Genomic DNA, 18,401 nt, shown 5'->3' on the forward strand with positions numbered 1-18,401 from the left:
CTTCCCTCCCCCACCTCTCCCCTTTGGTAACTGCTAGTCCCTTCTTTGAGTCTGTGAGTCTGCTAATATTTTTGTTCCTTTAGTTTTGCTTTGTTGTTATACTCCACAAGTGAGGGAAATCATTTGGTACTTTTCTTTCTCCACCTGGTTTATTTCACTGAGCATGATACCCTCTGGCTCCATCCATGCTGTTGCAAATGGTAGGATTTGTTTTAAAATGAATGACTTTTAACTCAGGCCATTTTACATCTACCTGACTGAGTTGTTAGGGATTAGGAATTTGACCAACGTCTGGCCTAGGGGAAATCTTTGCAGAATAGGAAGTACAGAGGAAACATATGTACTATGAAATTAATGATTATGCTATAAAAGAGGTTATATTCATTATATTATTAGATATATTATCATCAGTTTCAGTGCCTCATGTGTCTTCATACACATATGGACTTTATAGTTATTTGTACCTTTTGAGAAATGGTGTTATTATTATGCTTGAAGTGTTAATATTTAAAATGTATCTTTAAATCTCTACAGTGCTAAATAGAAAGTGCTCAAATTCTTACAGATATTAAGAGAATGAGTTGGACGTGGCTATGTTACATAACTAGTCTGAGCTCTTTTTTATTTTCAATTCTATATCAATGAATATATAAATGAATATCTGTTTCTGGAAAATGTGACTTAAAATTTTTTAATATTACAGTTCTGTTTTGATTATGTTGTTTGGGGTTTTTGTTTAGAAATATACTAATAACTTTTGGTTTTACTTTTAGAAAAATTGATTGCTTATCAACGAGAATTTCTTGCTTTGAAAGAACGTCTTCGAATAGCTGAACATAGAATCTCACAGCGCTCTTCTGAATTAAATGCCATTGTACAGCAGTTTAGGCGTGTTGGAGCAGAAACAAATGGAAGTAAGGATGCTTTGAATAAATTTTCAGGTACAAATGATATTTTTGGTTTTTAAGAAGATTATATTTTTGTTTTTAAGAAGATTATATTTTCAAAGGGGTATATGAAATACTTTATTTGAAAATTGTGCAGAGTAGCTTATCAGTCAGCATTTATTACCCTTTTCAGAGAGAAAAATCACACAAAACTATTATGGTCAATTATAAAACAATTTTTATTAATAGATAAATTTCATTTTTGAGAGAGTGATATTGAGTTAAATTTCAGTGATAATGCTGAAGAACCAACATCTTTTTAAAAAATATATTCACAATTAGATTAATATTTAACTTTGTGTTTATACATAGGTATTTTGTGGCTCTGTGGACTTCAGATGAACTCTGGAGAAGTCTGAGCTATTGGAAGCAGTTAGTACTCTTGTATCTCACTTATAAGAAAACAAAACAAAACATAGCTTTAGATTAGATACTTTGAGGGTTATCTGACCTGTTCCTTCTCTAAGATCTTCTGGTCAGAGTAAGATGAATGCCATAGTCTTCTGTGCTATCCTTATTCTAGTAATTAAATTGATACATATAAAATTGTTACCTCCAAAGTTACATAATCTCTAAAGACTAAGACACTTTTTCATTTAGCATCCTCTGTCCTAATCCTCTACCATTAATTCCTCTTAAGATTTACTACCTTACCTTATTTTTGAAGATTCATGCTCCTTACCTTCCTTACTTACTGATTATGAAATTTGTATTATGGCACAGTAACATTTAAAATCATGGAGTGGTATAGATAATAAAAAACAAGTCCCCCATGGTCTGCCTTCAAGTTACTGACAAGGGTTAACATTTTTATTTCCTCCAGTCTTTTTTCCATTCATAATTTTCTTCAAAATTGTGATTGTGTATTATAGCCTGATCTTTACTCTTGAAATCATGCTGTTAACATTTTACTGTGTCATTTTATATTCTTCAAAAATACTATTTTTATTATCTGTATAATATGTCAGCTAACCCACATACTGGATATATTAAACATCCTTTCTACAATTGAGTAAGTAGGATTTTTCTGGGTTGTTTTTCCCCCAGTTTATAACTCTGTGTTAAACATCTTTGTATATAAATCGATTAGATTTCTAGTAGCCCTTAAATTAATTTGATTAGATTATGACTTTCTTAAGAACAGTATCTACATGACTTCATTTCCAAACACAAAGCACAGTGGGTGGAACAAAATAATCACTGAATATTTGTTTATTGAATGCATAAAAAGTTCAATTCCTAAAAGGGAAATTATTGACTTAATAGGACAGAAATGTGGGGTTTTTGATGTTGTTCTGAATAGCTGAAACATTTATCACTTTGTTACCAAAATTTAATATTGTTATTTAATCTTCTTTTGATAGGTGGAAATTGGTGTCTTGTAGTTTGTAATTGCTTCTTTACTCATGAAATAAAACCTTAATTTCATGTATCACAGTCATTTGCATTTCTTTTCTGAATTTTTGGTACTTGTCACATTTTTAATGGAGTTTTCATATTGTTTTGTATGAAATCTCTATTGAGGCTACAAGTTCTTATTGCTAACTTCTTTATTTAAAAGCTTAAATTCTAGTTGAATGGAATTTTAAAACAATATTGCTTATCCAACTGGGTTTTTATTTCATATATTAAAGGATTCATTGGTTCATCTAATAAATACTGAAAACCTATTTGGAAGTTATTATCTGTCCTGAACATCTTCAACTTGTGATGTTTAGATTATTATACTTGAATTTTTCTGAAAAAGAATCTTTCATGTGGAAATTTAATAAAATGTAATAAATAACATAAAAAAGTGAAAGTTACTGGTGGCCAATGTACTTATTATTATATTTTCATAAATTAATAGCTTGTTTAGGGTCTGTTCCATAGGGCTTGAGTCCTGACACACTGTAAGGATGAGTGGTTTACATCCCATCTTCTCATGGTATTTTGGCTTACCTTTTTAGAGTCTTTCAGACTGTTACCATAGCATGACTCTGAGACTCTGGTTGCAAAAGTGCCTTTTTCACTTTGAGTGGGGATCTTATTCACCAAAATAGAAAATGAGGAAAGAAAATTCTTTAGTTCTCATTCTCATAAATTTTTACTGCTATATACATAAAATGAGCAACTTCTATAAGTAAGGTGTTCCGTGGATTAATTACATTTCTGTGTTTCAGATAATACCCTAAAGCTATTAAAGGAGTTTACAAGCAAAAAATCTCTTCAAGTGCCAAGTATTTATTATCATTTGCCTCATTTATTACAAAATGAAGGAAGCCTTCAACCTGCTGTGCAGATTGGTAATGAAAGAACAGGAGGTATGTTCATTTTGTTTCCTATTATAGTTGTATTGCTGGTATTAATTATGTGTTGGGATATTACATTTACCATTAGATGTTTGGTAGGTCAAAGAATAAAAACTCTTTACTTGTGCTTAGTGACTTAGAACTCTTTCTAAAGTCCATGTTGAAAGGAACTGGACATTTTTCTCCATAGATGAGAGTAATAGAGCTGAAATATTAGTTCAAGCCCCATCTGCAGGCAGAAAAACATTTAAACGTTTGTAATTTTCCATTTAATAAATGTGAGAGGTGGAAAGATGCTTTTTTCCTTGTATCTTATTTCAACAATAATAGCTCTTACAGTCATGTCAAGAGCTTTTCTTTTGTCTGACTCTACTTTTCCTTACAGAGATGGTCACTTTCATTTAACCTTTCATGCAATGAGAAGAATTTGGTTTGCTTCTTTTTTTAATATATACCCAAAAGATAATTTATAGCATTTTTTTCTTTTCTTGTTAAAGCCACCAGAGCTTTTGAATTTTCCTTGTGAGACTTATTTCCCATTCTTTTACATTTTTTATTCCTCCATTTATACTTTGTTAATGTCTTCTCTGTAGAGTTTAAAATGTAAAGATCAAAAAATCACTTTGCTCCCCTAATAAGCTTTTAACAAATGATAAAACCATTACTTCATAGATACTGAAACTCATCTTTGTGATAAATGTTTTTAAGAAACTGATTTATGCTTTTGATTCAATAGTATTCGGTATTTCACTGTCTTTTTGGGTCATGATTTCTCATTATATTATTTGATCCAAAAGTATAAGCTTTTATGTCGGGAACGGTCCGAACCACCAGCCTGATGACACAGTCCAGGCAGTCGGACGGAAGGGACCGCACAGTGGCCTTCCGCAACCCCGATACCCCTCGTGCTCAAAATGTCCCTCCTAATAAATTTGCTTATTTTGGTTTCAATTCAAGCTGCCCTTTCAGGGAAAAGGCCATATCCAATTCTACCTGAAGATTTTGGTTACTGGCCCTAAAGGAAATTGGAAAAAACTACTTCTGTCCTTGTGACTACCCCCGATGATGGGAAAGTGAGACCCCATGAGTATTGGACCCAAGTTTATGGGAAAAAAGATATGGAAAATTTACCTGGGTCGAGGTTCCTTCCCCCGCCCCTATGTGACTTCCAAATGACATATTCAATGATTAATGGTGACAGGTGGGTACAGAGAACAAATGGTATTCTTTGGCTTGCCTTACAAAGAACAGCCTGGCAAACTATAAAACAAATGAGACCAGTGCATTACCTAACTCCATATAAGAAAAATCTCCATTTTAAGTCTTACTGAAAATGGGTCCGAGGCACAGTCCATAAAATTTGTCCCTGCCTGCCAAAAGGTCATCATGTTCTTTTAGAGAGAGCCTCTTTCTTTCCTACCGGAGATGAAGAATGGGAGTATAACTATGAAAGAATGAGGGCCCTACATAAAAATAATAGAATAGTGAACTTTAGATAGTCATCTGTAAAGAAACCAAAAGTTGGGCACCTACCTAACCTTTGCAAGATCTTCTGACCACAAAAACTAGGAACAGGGCCAAGTGATTTAATCTCATTTTCCAAACTCATGTAACCATGCTATGTGTCAAATAAATGATCAATGCCTGTACTTTACTTTATATAATCAAAGAGTATATAATCAAGCTGCTACTTTTCATTAAAGGCCAGGCTCAGCTTTTGCTAGTGTCTGTGCCTTCATTCATTCATTCAGTCGCCGACACTGTTCATCGCTTCAGGGACTCCTGGACTCACTGGAGCTGGACTCCGGCACTTTTATATTAACCTTTTTTTAGTTCTTTCTATTTTATGAATCACTTAAAATCATACATCTTTTTCTAAGTAGGTAAAAACTCTTAAAATGTCATGTTCCAACTAACTCATTTTTCCATTTCTTTTTTGATTCTAGAAATATTTATCCAGCAGGTGCTAGATATCCTAAGACTAATAAGCTGTGAACTCTAAATTATTTCCTTTAAAACATTGATCATTAATTATTTTTGAAGTTGATACTGTTTTTCTCCCTTTAATAATCACTGTTTGGGTAAGTTGCCTTCGCCATTTAGTACACTTACTGGTTTAGACTGTATTTTAATAAGAATATCAAATGAAAAGAAAGTACAAGTATTTTTAAGGTCATTTAAAACTTTAGAACTTCGAATAGATTCTTTTATAGTAGCCTGTTCTTATTTATGAATGTGACATTCTTGCTCTTCTTTTTGAAGATACTTATCCAATCCATGTGTTTATCACTTTATCCATGACAAATATAATAAAATCTTGGTCAACCAACTTTCCAGTAGTTACCATTCTTATTAAACTGATGCTGTTTTTGAGAGGAAAAATCAGACAACTTGGGGAAAAAAACAAGAAAAGACTCAGATTTACATTAAAAATGTTCATTCCTAAATCTTTAGGCAGTGGTTCTTAAAATTTTTAGAAGTCACAAAAACCATCTGGATATCCTACAAAAGCTATTAACCTTCTACTTAGAAAAATGTACATAGAAAAAGTGACTTTGTATATAATTTCTGGGATCTTGCGGAAACCCAAAAGCTATTTAGGGAATTTATATTAAGAACTTCTGGTTTTAGATCAGAGAAAAATTGCTTCTTGCTAGAAATTCTGTTCAGTGGTCAGGCTATTTAATTAAGGAACAGCACTCAGACCAGCTAAGCCTTCCTAAAGCTACAGAGGGAGAACTGTGTTCTCACACAGCTACTGACCCTTTCTTTAGGGAGGGGCTGGAATTCTCACAGTCAGAACAAAAACTGCCAGCTCACCCCATCCACACCACATCCCAGATCCTCCCACAAAATTTGTAGAGGCAGGCTGCAATTGACAAAGCAACTACAGATGGGTAAAGGGCATCGCATACAACTAGGGTTACCAAACACTTAAGAAAACCAACATGAATAACTTAGCACTGAAGAAAATTTCAGAGCAAGGAGAATATCATTTAAAAATGAATCATAATCAGTATATTTTTAGAGGGATGAGAGAGAACAACTCATAACTGACTTATAAAAGGATCAATTAGATATTTTGTGTTTCTACTTCAACGATTATATTTAAAATTTCTGTATAGATGGACTGAGAAGCAGAGTAGACACAGTAGAAGTTTGGATCAGTGATCATAAAGACCGAAGTGTGTAGGTCTTCCAGAAGGCAGCCTAAAGGGCACAGAGAACTATGATAGATAGATAAAAGTTCTAAGATCCAGCTAATAGGAATTTCAAGAGAGAACAAAAAGAGGGAAGAGAGGAAATAATCAAACATATAATAGAAGAAAGTTTCTATGACTTGAAGAAACAGGTTTTCAGACTTGGGGTCCATTCAGTGCTGAGCAAGATGGCTGAGAAAAGCCCCTCTACACAATACCTATTAAAACAGCAGGTAATTACTGATTGGGAAAGGACATCAGGTCATTTTTTAAGTATTTGCTGAAGTGAAAACTCCATGAGACTTGCTATGAGCCAGGCACTTTGCCAGGTACTTTGGCACAATAAAAATTTTAGACATGGTTCCTTGTTATGTGGCACTTCACTCCAGTAAAGAAGAGTGCATTAATCAAATAATTATATAAATAATTGTACTATTACAACTTTAATTTTTCTTTAATTGTTGATATAAAGGATGCCTTGAGAATTTATGAAAGAGGCATTTGAGTCCTTAAGGAGTTTAGGGAAGTCTTAAAAAATATGTTGGAACCTGAGATCAGTAGAATATGTAGGTCACCATAAAGATGGGTATGTTAGTTTCCTATTTCTGAGGTGACAGTTACCACAAACCCAATGACTTAAAACAACACAAATGTATTATCTTATAGTTTTTGGTGGCAGAAATCTATAATCAGTGGGTTGACAGATGTGTGTTCCTTTTGGAAGCTTTAGGGGAGCATCCATTTCCTTGCCTTTTCCAGCTTCTAGAGGCCACCTCCTTGCAGTAGTTTGTGGCCCCTTCCCGCATCTTCAGATTTCTCTCTGACTCTGACCCTCTTCTTCCATTGTCATATCTCCTTCTCTCACTTTGACTCTCCTGCCTTCCTCTCATAAGGGCCCTTGTGGTATATTAGGTTCACCTGAGTAATCCAGGGTACTCTTCCCATCCCAAGATCCTTAATCACATCTGAAAAGTCCCTTTTGCCACGTAAGGTGATATATTCACAAATTTCAGGAATTAGGACATGGACATTTTTGTTGGGGGGGGGGTTGGGGCATTATTCTTTCATGTGGAAGAAAAGATTATTCCAGAAAATAAAAGCACTGCAAAGTCCTGTGATGGAAGGGAGCATGGAATATTCTAGAAAATGAAAGAAGGCCACTGTAGATGAAGTACAGAGTGAGGGGATGCATGGAACAAGATGAGACTAGAGATATATTAAGGCCAGACAGTGCAGGGCCTTGCAGACCATTTATAGGATTTGGGCTTTTATCCTAAGAGCAGAGAGAAGCCACTGAAGGGTTTTAAGCAGGATTTATTTAGGGTGACTTTTTAAGATTTAAATTTGCTGCAATGGGAAGAATAATCAAGTATATGGGAGGAACAATATGTGTGAAAGGACGCAGTAGGAGGTTCTCATAGTGACCCACTTGAGAGAGGTGAGATTGGGCTAGGTAGTGGTAATAGACATGGAAAGAAGATGGATTTACAGGTTGCTTGCAGTGTATGGGGACATCCAAGAGGACATGATGATGGACTGGCTTTGTGGACTGAGATAGAGGGAGTAGTGAAGTATGGGTCCTAGGGTTCTGGATCATGTAACTGGATGGATGGTGGGTACTTTTCACTGAAATAGGGGACAATAGAAAATGTTTATCAGTATTGGTTTGCAAGAGAAGATAAAAAACTGAGTTTGTATATGTTAAGTTAGTCGATTTTAAGTTACAGTGGCAGGTAGACAGTTGGATCTGGAACTCAAAGGGAAAATCCAAGTTAGACTTAATTTTATGAGTCATAATTTGCAAGTAATTGGTTGTTGAAGATACAGGGATGGATTAGATTACCTAGGGCCTAGAACTGAGCCTTGAGGCTTCTCCAGCAATTGATTCTAAGGAAAGAGAAAGAGGAAGCCAAGGAAGACAGAGAAGGTGCAAATAGACAGAAGGTGCATGATAGGCTAAAAATATTTGACTAGCAATGAATAGTTAAAAAGGAAAGTAATTTATTTACAGCTGAAAGTAGACTAGTAATTGAAGGTTGAAAATAAAAATTAAGGTTGTTCCTAAATTTTTCTTGATTGAAAGGAAATAAGTACTAGAACTGGAAAACTTCACAGGCAAGTCGAAGAAAACTGTTATTAGCTCAGTCAAATTATAAACATTATGAGGAAGTGGTCTTACTTATTTTATGGCTGTATTTTAGATTGTCTAGTACATAACAGATGTACTATTGAACGTAAGGTTAATATTTGAATAGAAAATATTGGACAATTAATCAGTGGAACAAGTTACTTTGGCTTCATTTCTGTTTGGTTCTTTGATCCACCTTGCTCCTCCCTAAAAGGATGATATGGCTATATTTTTCATGGTGAAATATTTATTCTGAATTCTAATCCCTTAGAATACATATATTTTCTAGATTGTAAACTATGGGAGAATATAATCTCAAACAGGACAAGGTAGGTTATGCTGTGGTAATGAACAGCCCCCAAATCTCAATAGTTTAAGTAGTAAAGGTTCTTAGGTTTATTTTGCTCAAAGTGCATGTCCATCAGGATTGGCAGAGGGTTTTGTGCATCACTGATTACTCAGAGATCCAGGTTGATAGAGCAGTCAACCATTTTGAAGGTTACTGGCTGCTCTGCTGAGGAGAAAAGACAACTCTGAAGGATTCACACTTGTGGTTACACAAGCTGAGCCTGTGAGTTGCACAAGGGGATGAGTCATTGTCTGTTAGTAGTCACATCCCCTCCCCCTGCTCTCTCCAACCCAAGGGGGACCAGGAAGTGCAATCTTACCTTGTGCCCAGAGGCAGGATAAACTTTATTTTTTTTGTGGTACTTTTGTGAAATAACACATGCATAGGCACTTAATTCTATAGGTTTAGCTGAAATTAGTACTTTAATTTTTAGTGCTTTTGGAGTTCTTAAGTACCATGGTTTAAAATAAAGAATTAAAATTTCAGCTCCAAAATAATATATTTGAGGAAAATGGCTTCTTTTCTAAACATGCTGTCTAAACTTAAAAGAGCAACAAAACAATCCAAAACCGTGGTAGGGAGGCAAGTGTTTGCATAATTACTTTGTACCGATTTGTTTGCATACTATGGGTCTGCATGAATTTTGCTTTTTCTGTAAATAAAGTTGATTCCTGATCTTTAAGGTTCCTTCCAACTTTAGAATTCTGTGGATTCTAAATATTTTGTAGCATTTCCCCAAAATTGTTACATAATTAAGTTAATTATTTTTAGCATTTGCAAAATATTTCTTTACTGATATTTAACACTTAGAGTACTAAGACTTTTTAAAAGATGTTATTTTTAAAATCTTCCTGTGAAACATGGTTCTACTGTAACACAATATATGCATTCCTAAGAATTATTGCTCTGTGCAGAATTGTGCAATAAAATGTGAAAAATGGGGGTAGGCTCACAACACTCAAAAACTTTGTTAGTTACACTTAAAAAAAGATAAAAACCTACCCAAAAAACAGTAGCTCAATTTTATACATGTTTAATGATTAAGAAATATAAAATTGCTACAATAAATATGGGTATTCTACCTTGAAAAAGACTTAAAGTTTGCTTGTTAAAATGGACTTTCAGAAAGACTGCAGCTTAGAAGCTTTTGTGAAGTGGTGGTGCAAAGCAGGTTATCTGAAATCTGGTGGAAAGTTTTACCACCAGATGTGATGGGTGTGGGTCATAGCATGCAGTGAACTGAGGCAGCTGGTAGATGTTGGAGGTGTATGCATTTTGTGTATTTCTGTATTGCTGGGTTCAGTTTTCTGAACTCAGTTCAAATGGGTTTTCTGCCCTCACCTTGAGAGTGTCCCAGAGCAGAAATTGTATATAAGCAAATATGAAATCCATGCTATGCCAAATTGTTCCTTAATATATTAATCCTGTAGGAACAAATTTGCATTTCAAAACAAGCATAGTAGAAGTGACTGTAATATCAGACTTAAAAAGGTTGCATGAGTAGTACACAGCAGTCACTTATACCTCAACCATTCCCCTAGATATTAGCATCTTACATAACCATAGTATAATGATCAAACCAGGAAATTAACGTTGATACTATTCTATTAACTAATCTTAGATCTCAGTCAGATTTTGTCTTTTTATTATTATTATTATTATTTTGTTTCAAGATCCAGCTCAGGATCCCACATTTCATTTAATCGCCATGGCTCCTTAGTCTTCTCCAGACAGGGATAGTTGCCCACTTTTTGTCTTTCCTGATTTTGAGAGAGCACTTAAGAGAACACTGGCCACTTATTTTGTGGAGTAGCCACCATTTTCGATTTATCTGGTATTTCTTTGTGGGTAGATTGATGTTACGCATTTCTGGCAAGAAAACCACAGAAGAGATGCACCTTCTCAGTGCATCATATCCATGGTATATGAGACATTAATTTTTAAGGTGTGTTTAGTGTTTTCTAAATTTCAGTTGTGTGGTTAAATCTGTTGTTTGTACTTTACAGTTACTCAGTTTTAATGTGAGGTTTAATGTCTTTCAATTTTATCAGTTCTTTGATATTATTTTTCTTATGGATAAGCCATGTAGAAAAGAATCAAAACATTATGAGCATGCCTTTATATCCTTTGATTATTTTTCTTTCTGAAATGTAGAATATTTTTATCTCTCAATTATTTCTATCAATTTGAGAGGGCATAATACTTTTGAAGTAGTAATGTTTTTCTGTATTGTCTTTGTAAAATATTTTATAAATTACTGTCATTATTTTATTTCAGTTTCAATAGTAATGGGAATTCCTACAGTGAAGAGAGAAGTTAAATCTTATCTCATAGAAACTCTCCATTCCCTTATTGATAACCTGTATCCTGAGGAGAAGTTGGACTGTGTTATAGTAGTCTTCATAGGAGAGGTAATTATTTAATTGTTACTTTTTACCACATATAATGTATAAGAGTTGAAACCATAATTGAATATTTAATATGCTTTCATAAGCATTTACAAAAATTGTGATTATTAAAAAACGTAGATTATTTATTCTAATAGTTAAATGTAAATCTGACTTGTTATTTTTGTGTTCTCTTCTGCAGTTACAATCCAGGAATAGTAATCCGTTATCAGTAGGATAATATATACATAAATCCTTAAGAATAGTGAGTTCCCATTTCTAGCTGTAGGACCTGAATTTGCAAATTCACAGTGATGTTCTTTGGGAGTTTTGAAACCTGAGAAAGACTTAGCTGGGGTTTTATCATCTCTCTATTTTCTCCACCCCTTCTCTGTATTCCCAAGATACAGCCATTATTATTTAAAAAGTCAAAATATCATGAATGAAGAATATTGTATTTCTTGTAATATAAAGATCTAGGGAAAGAAATAAAGCTTTTCATAAATTATGAAGGAAAAATTTCCTGAGGTAAATATTCCTTAATTATCATTTCAGAATATGAAAGGATTTAGGACATTATCTGGTTCTAGCCTACTGATTTTCATCTTTTCAATGTTTCCTGCCTCTTTTTAAACAAAAGTATTCCTAATCTTTTTCATAATATAAAAGTAAACACAGGCATATTGGTCAAAACAATTGTAAAAATGTATAAAGAAAAATAACCTGTTTTTCCTCCATATAGATATAACTACTATTGATATTCTGAAATGTATCTTAAATTTTTTCTGTAGCATGTATACATACACATAAATGGGGTTGTTCTCTATACTTTTTAATACCATGAACATTTTTTCCATGTTAATAAAATGAATAACTATCACAGCATCATTTTGTATGGCTGCAAGATATTCCATTGTATGGTTTTAACCTAATTTCTTTCTGATTGATAGGTATTTAAACTGCTTTCTAGTTTTGGCTATTATTTTCAACACTGCATTGAACATTACTGTCAGTAAATTGTTGTGCACTCATATGGTTACTGACATGGGATCCATTCCTAAATGAGGAACCTCTGGGTCAGAGTCCACATACATTAAAATGTTCGTTCAAGGCCAAAATGCCCTGCAGAGGTTGAGCCAGTTTATGCCTTTTCCAGCAGTCTGTAACAGAGCTTGTTGCCCTGTCCCCATGCTCTTCAAGTAATACTAGTTTTTAACTTTTTTTGCCAGTTTGATGGGTTAGACATAATACATTGCTTTTATTTAATTTAAATTTCTTCACTGAGTGGAATTAAATATTAGTTTATATATTTTTTACAGTTTATTGTTTTAATTATTTTTATAACCTTTGTTCATTTTTTATTTTAATTTTTGATTTGTAAGAAATTTTCATATGATGGGAATTACCTCTTTGACATATCTTGTCCAGTTAGTCTTTTGTGTGAACTTTATGGGATTTTTTTGTCTTTCTTAGAAATTTTACATTTTAAGTAATCAAATATGTTAATCACATATTGTATACCAGTAGAAATTTGTACAACCCCCTTGGAAAGTAATTTGACAACAGCTATTAAAATTTATTTATTTACTTATTTATATTTTTTTATTATGGTATCATTAATATACAATCAATGAGCAACATTGTGGTTACTAAATTCTCCCCTTAACAAGTCCCCACCGCATAGTCCATTATAGTCCCTGTCCATCAGCATGGTAAGATGCTATAGAGTCACTACTTGTCTTCTCTGTGCTGTACTGCCTTCCCCGTGCCCCCCCACATTATGTGTGCTAATCATAATGCCCCTTAATCCCCTTATCCCTCTCTAGTAGCTATTAAAATTTAAAGTGTACTCTTTGACCCAATATTCTGCTTCTAAAAATTGATCCAGTAGAACCATTTGCAAGTGTATAAATATATTCAAGCACATGCATACAGCTCCTACATGTGTTAATCAGATGAATAGAGAAAATGGTCTTGAGGAATACACTCCCAACTATTAGTAGCAGATATCTTCAGAGTTGGGATTATGAGGAGATGCCATTTTCTATTGTATATAGTTTTGTATAATTAGAATTTTTTTTACAATGAGCATGTATGGATTTTTAACCCGGAACAAATCCTAAATACTATAAAAGAGAAAATTTTCCTTATACACTTGTGTAAAGTTTTTCTTTTCCTTCCTATGTAGGGAAATATCCAGTTCTTCCCTACTGTGTGTTTTTTTTCCCCTTTGTGTCCCTTTTACATTTACTTAGATATTTCACTTCTGACATTTCTGGTCACCAAATGTGTGTGGGGTTTTTCCCACACCAGGCAATCCTCTGTGACACCAGCTGGGTGTCCTACAGTTTAACTTAATTCTGCCCTCTCTACTTAGAGATAGTGTCAGATCCCATGGGTTCAGGTCTCAGTCCCACAAGACTAGCACTCATGCAAATACACACATCAGACCCTAGTCCAAGCTCAGGTATCACCTGTGCTTCCAACCAACCAAGTATAGATCGGAAGTTCCAAAGACCTCCTCCTGTGTGTTCATTAAAAGTTCTTTACGTCACAATGTTAATAGGTCTGTGCTCTCTTCATTTTATTCTCAATTCATGATGTAGACCTTGTGTGTTCTCAGTTCTGTTTGTGTTATTCCTTAGCCCGTAACATTGCCTCTTCCTTTCTCTTATTCATTCTTCAGGTCCCAGCTCATTCCTTTTATGAAACTGTCCCCAGGCTATAATTTGAAAATAGTCTAGAGTTAATATGCAAAAGTAAACTTGTCTTTTATGAACATTTTCAATTTTTGTAAAGGCATGAATTATCTCTGGTTCACTCTAACATATATAAAGAAAATTCAGAATGTAAAAGAACTGGAGAAGAATACACATAGGCAATAAAGGCTATTGTAATCTTTTCATCCCTGTTTGACTTTCTGTTCTTCGTATTCTTTTCCTTGAAGGATAGGACCATAAAATGTCCCTTTAGGGGGAGATGAGAGACAGAAAAGTAGTTAGTAGCTATATTTTTTCCTGTTCCTCCTTGGTGATTTCCCTCTAGGGGCCTATTGAGTGTATATGATGGGACCTTTATAGAACATACAAGGTTTTGAACAGTTGACCACTGATGCATATTTGAAAGTTTGCTGACTCCATTGTGGCACTGCAGGAGTTAAGAGGAATAAGTTCCAGTTTCTATGAAGGATCCATGATATGATCCAAGTGTGATGTTCAGATTTTAATATTGTATCATTCTTTTATTTTTTTATTATTCATTATTTTTTAAATTTTGCTATCATTAATGTACAATTACATGAACAACATTATGGTTACTAGACTCCCCCTATTATCAAGTCCCCACCACATACCCCTTTACAGTCACTGTCCATCAGTGTAGTAAGATGCTAAAGAATCACTACTTGTCTTCTCTGTGTTATACTGCCTTCCCCGAGTCCCCCCTCTACATTATACATGCTAATCATAATGACCCTTTTTCCCCCTTATCCCTCCCTTCCCACCCATTCTCCCCAATCCCTTTCCCTTTGGTAACTGTTGGTCCATTCTTGGGTTCTGTGAGTCTGCTGCTATTTTGTTCCTTCAGTTTATTCTCTGTTCTTATACTCCACATATCAGTGAAATCATTTGGTACTTGTCTTTCTCCACCTGTCTTATTTTACTGAGCATAATACCCTCTAGCACCATCCATGTTGTTGCAAATGGTAGGATTTGTTTTCTTCTTATGGCTGAATAATATTCCATTGTGTATATGTACCACATCTTCTTTATCCGTTCATATCTGATGGACACATAGGTTGTTTCCATTTCTTAGCTATTGTAAATAATGCTGTGATAAACATAGGGGAGCATATGTCTTTTTGAAACTGGGCTCCTGCATTCTTAGGGTAAATTCCTTGGAGTGGAATTCCTGGGTCAAATGGTATTTCTATTTTGAGTTTTTTGAGGAACCTCCATAGTGCTTTCCACAATGGTTGAACTATTTTACATTCCCACCAGCAGTGTAGGAGGGTTCCCCTTTCTCCACATCCTTGCAAACATTTGTTGTTTGTCTTTTTGATGTTGGCCATCCTAACTGGTGTGAGGTGATACCTCACTGTGCTTTCATTTTGCATTTCTCTGATGATTAGGGATGTTGAGCATCTTTTCATGTATCCGTTGGCCATCTGAATTTCTTCTTTGGAGAAGTGTCTGTTCAGATCCTCTGCCCATTTTTTAATCGGCTCATTTGCTTTTTGTTTGTTGAGGTGCGTGAGCTCTTTATATAATTTAGATGTCAACCCCTTATCATATATGTCATTTATGAATATATTCTCCCATACTGTAGGATGTCTTTTTGTTCTATTGATGGTGTCCTTTACTGTACAGAGGCTTTTTAGTTTTATATAGTCCCACTTGTTCATTTTTGCTTTTGTTTCCCTTGCCCGGGGAGATATGTTCATGAAGACATTGCTCATGTTTATGTCCAAGAGATTTTTGCCTATGTTTTTTTCTAAGAGTTTTATGGTTTCATGGCTTACATTCAGGTCTTTGATCCATTTTGAGTTTACTTTTGTGTATGGGGTTAGACAGTGATCCAGTTTCATTCTCTTACATGTAGCTGTCCAGTTTTGCCAACACCAGCTGTTGAAGAGGCTGTCATTTCCCCATTGTATGTCCATGGCTCCTTTATTGTATATTAATTGACCATATAGGCTTGGGTTTATATCTGGCCTCTCTAGTCTGTTCCATTGGTGTATGGGTCTGTTCTTGTGCCAATACTAAATTTTCTTGATTACTGTGGCTTTATAGTAGAGCTTGAGGTTGGGGAGCGTAATTCCCCCCACTTTATTTTTCCTTCTCAGGATTGCTTTGGCTATTCAGGGTCTTTTGTGGTTCCATATGAATTTTAGAACTATTTACTCTAGTTCATTGAAGAATGCTGTTCGTATTTTGATAGGGATTACATTGAATCTGTAGACTGCTTTAGGCCATTTTGGCAATATTAATTCTTCCTATCCATGAGCACAGGATGTGTTTCCATTTATTGGTGTCTTCTTTAATTTCTCTCATGAGTGTCTTGTAGTTTTCAGAGTATTCCTAGGCATTTTATTCTTTTTGATGTAATTATGAATGGAATTGTGATATCTCTTTCTGCTAGTTCATTGTTAGTGTATAGGAATGCCACAGATTTCTGTGTATTAATTTTGTATCCTGCAACTTTGCTGAATTCAGATATTAGATGTAGTAGTTTTGGAGTGGATTCTGTAGGGTTTTTATGTACAATAAGTCATCTGCAAACAGTGACAGTTTTGCTTCCTCCTTACCAATCTGGATGCCTTTTATTTCTTTGTGTTGTCTGATTGCCATGGCTAGGACCTCCATCACTATTTTGAATAGAAGTGGGGAGAGTGGGCATCCTTGTCTTGTTCCCAATCTTAAAGGAAAAGCTTTCAGCTTCTCGCTGTTAAGTATGATGTTGGCTGTGGGTTTGTTATATATGGCCTTTATTATGTTGAGGTACTTGCCCTCTATTCCCATTTTGTTGAGAATTTTTAGTATGAATGGATATTGAATTTTGTCAAATGCTTTTTCGGCATCTATGGAGATGATCATGTTGTTTTTGTCCTTTTTGTTGATGTGGTGGATGATGTTGATGGATTTTCTAATGTTATACCATCCTTGCATACCTGGAAGAAATCCTACTTGATCATGATGGATGATCTTTACAGATTTTTGAACTTGGTTTGCTAATATTTTGTTGAGTATTTTTTGCATCTATGTTCATCAGGGACATTGGTCTGTAATTTTCTTTTTTAGTGGTGTCTTTGCCTGTTTTTGGCATTAGACTGATGCTGGCCTCAAATAATGAGTTTTGAAGTATTCCCTCCTCTTCTACTTTTTGGAAAACTTTAAGGAGGATAGGTATTAGGTCTTCACTAAATGTATGATGAAATTCAGTGGTGAAGCCATCTGGTCCAAGGATTTTGTGATCAACTATATTTCAATTAAAAGAACAATTCAGTGATGTTTTTTTGTTTTTGCTTTTGAGTCATCCGAGTTCTTTTTATATGTACTGGGTACCATTCTTTCGTGAAATTTGTGTTCTGTAAATATTTTCTCCCAAGCTGTGGACATCTGTTCATTTTTTTCACATTGTTTTGGTAAGTAGAACTTTCAAATGTTGATGAAGTCTAATTAGTGTTTTTTTAAATTATAATTGTTCTCCATGGCCTAAGAAACTCTTGCCTACCCCAAATCATAAAGATTTTCTCCTTTGAAATGTTTAACTTTTATAGTAGATCTATGATCCTTCTTGAGTTAATATTTGTTATAGCATAAGATAATGTTAAAGTTTATATTGTTTTTCATATAGATGTCCATTTACTCCAGTACCACTTGTTGGAAACACTTTTCCCTATTGGATTGCTTTGGTGTCTTTGTTGAAAATCAAGTGACCATATTAGTGTGGGTCTTTGGTCTGTTCCATTTATCGGTGGGTTAATTTTTATGCAAATACCTCATTGTCTTGATTACAGTAGTGTAGCTCTGGGAGGAAGGGGTTCCCCACCCATGGCAAGTTCGCTATGAAATTGGTAAGACCAAAGAAAGGCAAGGGCCAAATGTTGAGGGTGAAAGGGGTTACATGTTTACAGTCACAGGCAGCTTGGTACATGTGGCTGGCTCAAATGCATTTGCCAGGCCTGCTACAGGTTCTGCTCCCTGACACAAGCTTATTCCTTTAGGCAGTAGGTCTCATATCTCCTTGCTCCCTGCCCTCCAGATTCCCTGTTCCCAGGAACACTGGAGCCCCACAGCTCTCTATCCACTCTCCTGGCAGCGCAGTTACATACCAGGAATGCAGGGAGAGGTGAGAATGGGTGTTTCCTCTCTACCCTCCCCTGGACTGGCACTCCCCATGACTGACCAGTGGCTCTGTTGCCAGTACACATCCCATAAATGTGCAAACATGCTCTTATTATATACACAATGGACACTATTAAGGCAGGTGAAAATCCTAGTTAGAAAGTTCCATTTTTCCCACAAATAGCATTGAATTAAGTGTTGAAGTCAGGTAGGATTAAGCCCTCCAATTTTGTTCAAGATTGCTTTAGATATTT

At 34.9% G+C, this 18,401-nt stretch overlaps 1 protein-coding gene across 3 annotated transcripts in view; it reads left to right on the plus strand.

The window, feature by feature from the left end:
- Positions 1 to 18,401, plus strand: part of MGAT4A (alpha-1,3-mannosyl-glycoprotein 4-beta-N-acetylglucosaminyltransferase A) — a 139,468-nt gene that overhangs the window by 62,269 nt on the left and 58,798 nt on the right. For 2 of the 3 annotated variants that reach the window (XM_036994633.2, XM_073239987.1), the window contains exons 3-5: positions 774 to 941; positions 3,110 to 3,250; positions 11,193 to 11,326. In XM_036994633.2, the coding sequence (XP_036850528.1) occupies positions 774 to 941; positions 3,110 to 3,250; positions 11,193 to 11,326 (443 nt within the window). The remainder of the gene's footprint in view (positions 1 to 773; positions 942 to 3,109; positions 3,251 to 11,192; positions 11,327 to 18,401) is intronic. The other variant, XM_036994634.2, reaches the window with a different exon arrangement.

This window comes from Manis javanica, chromosome 1 (assembly GCF_040802235.1).
Source record: "Manis javanica isolate MJ-LG chromosome 1, MJ_LKY, whole genome shotgun sequence".
Taxonomy (NCBI): domain Eukaryota; kingdom Metazoa; phylum Chordata; class Mammalia; order Pholidota; family Manidae; genus Manis; species Manis javanica.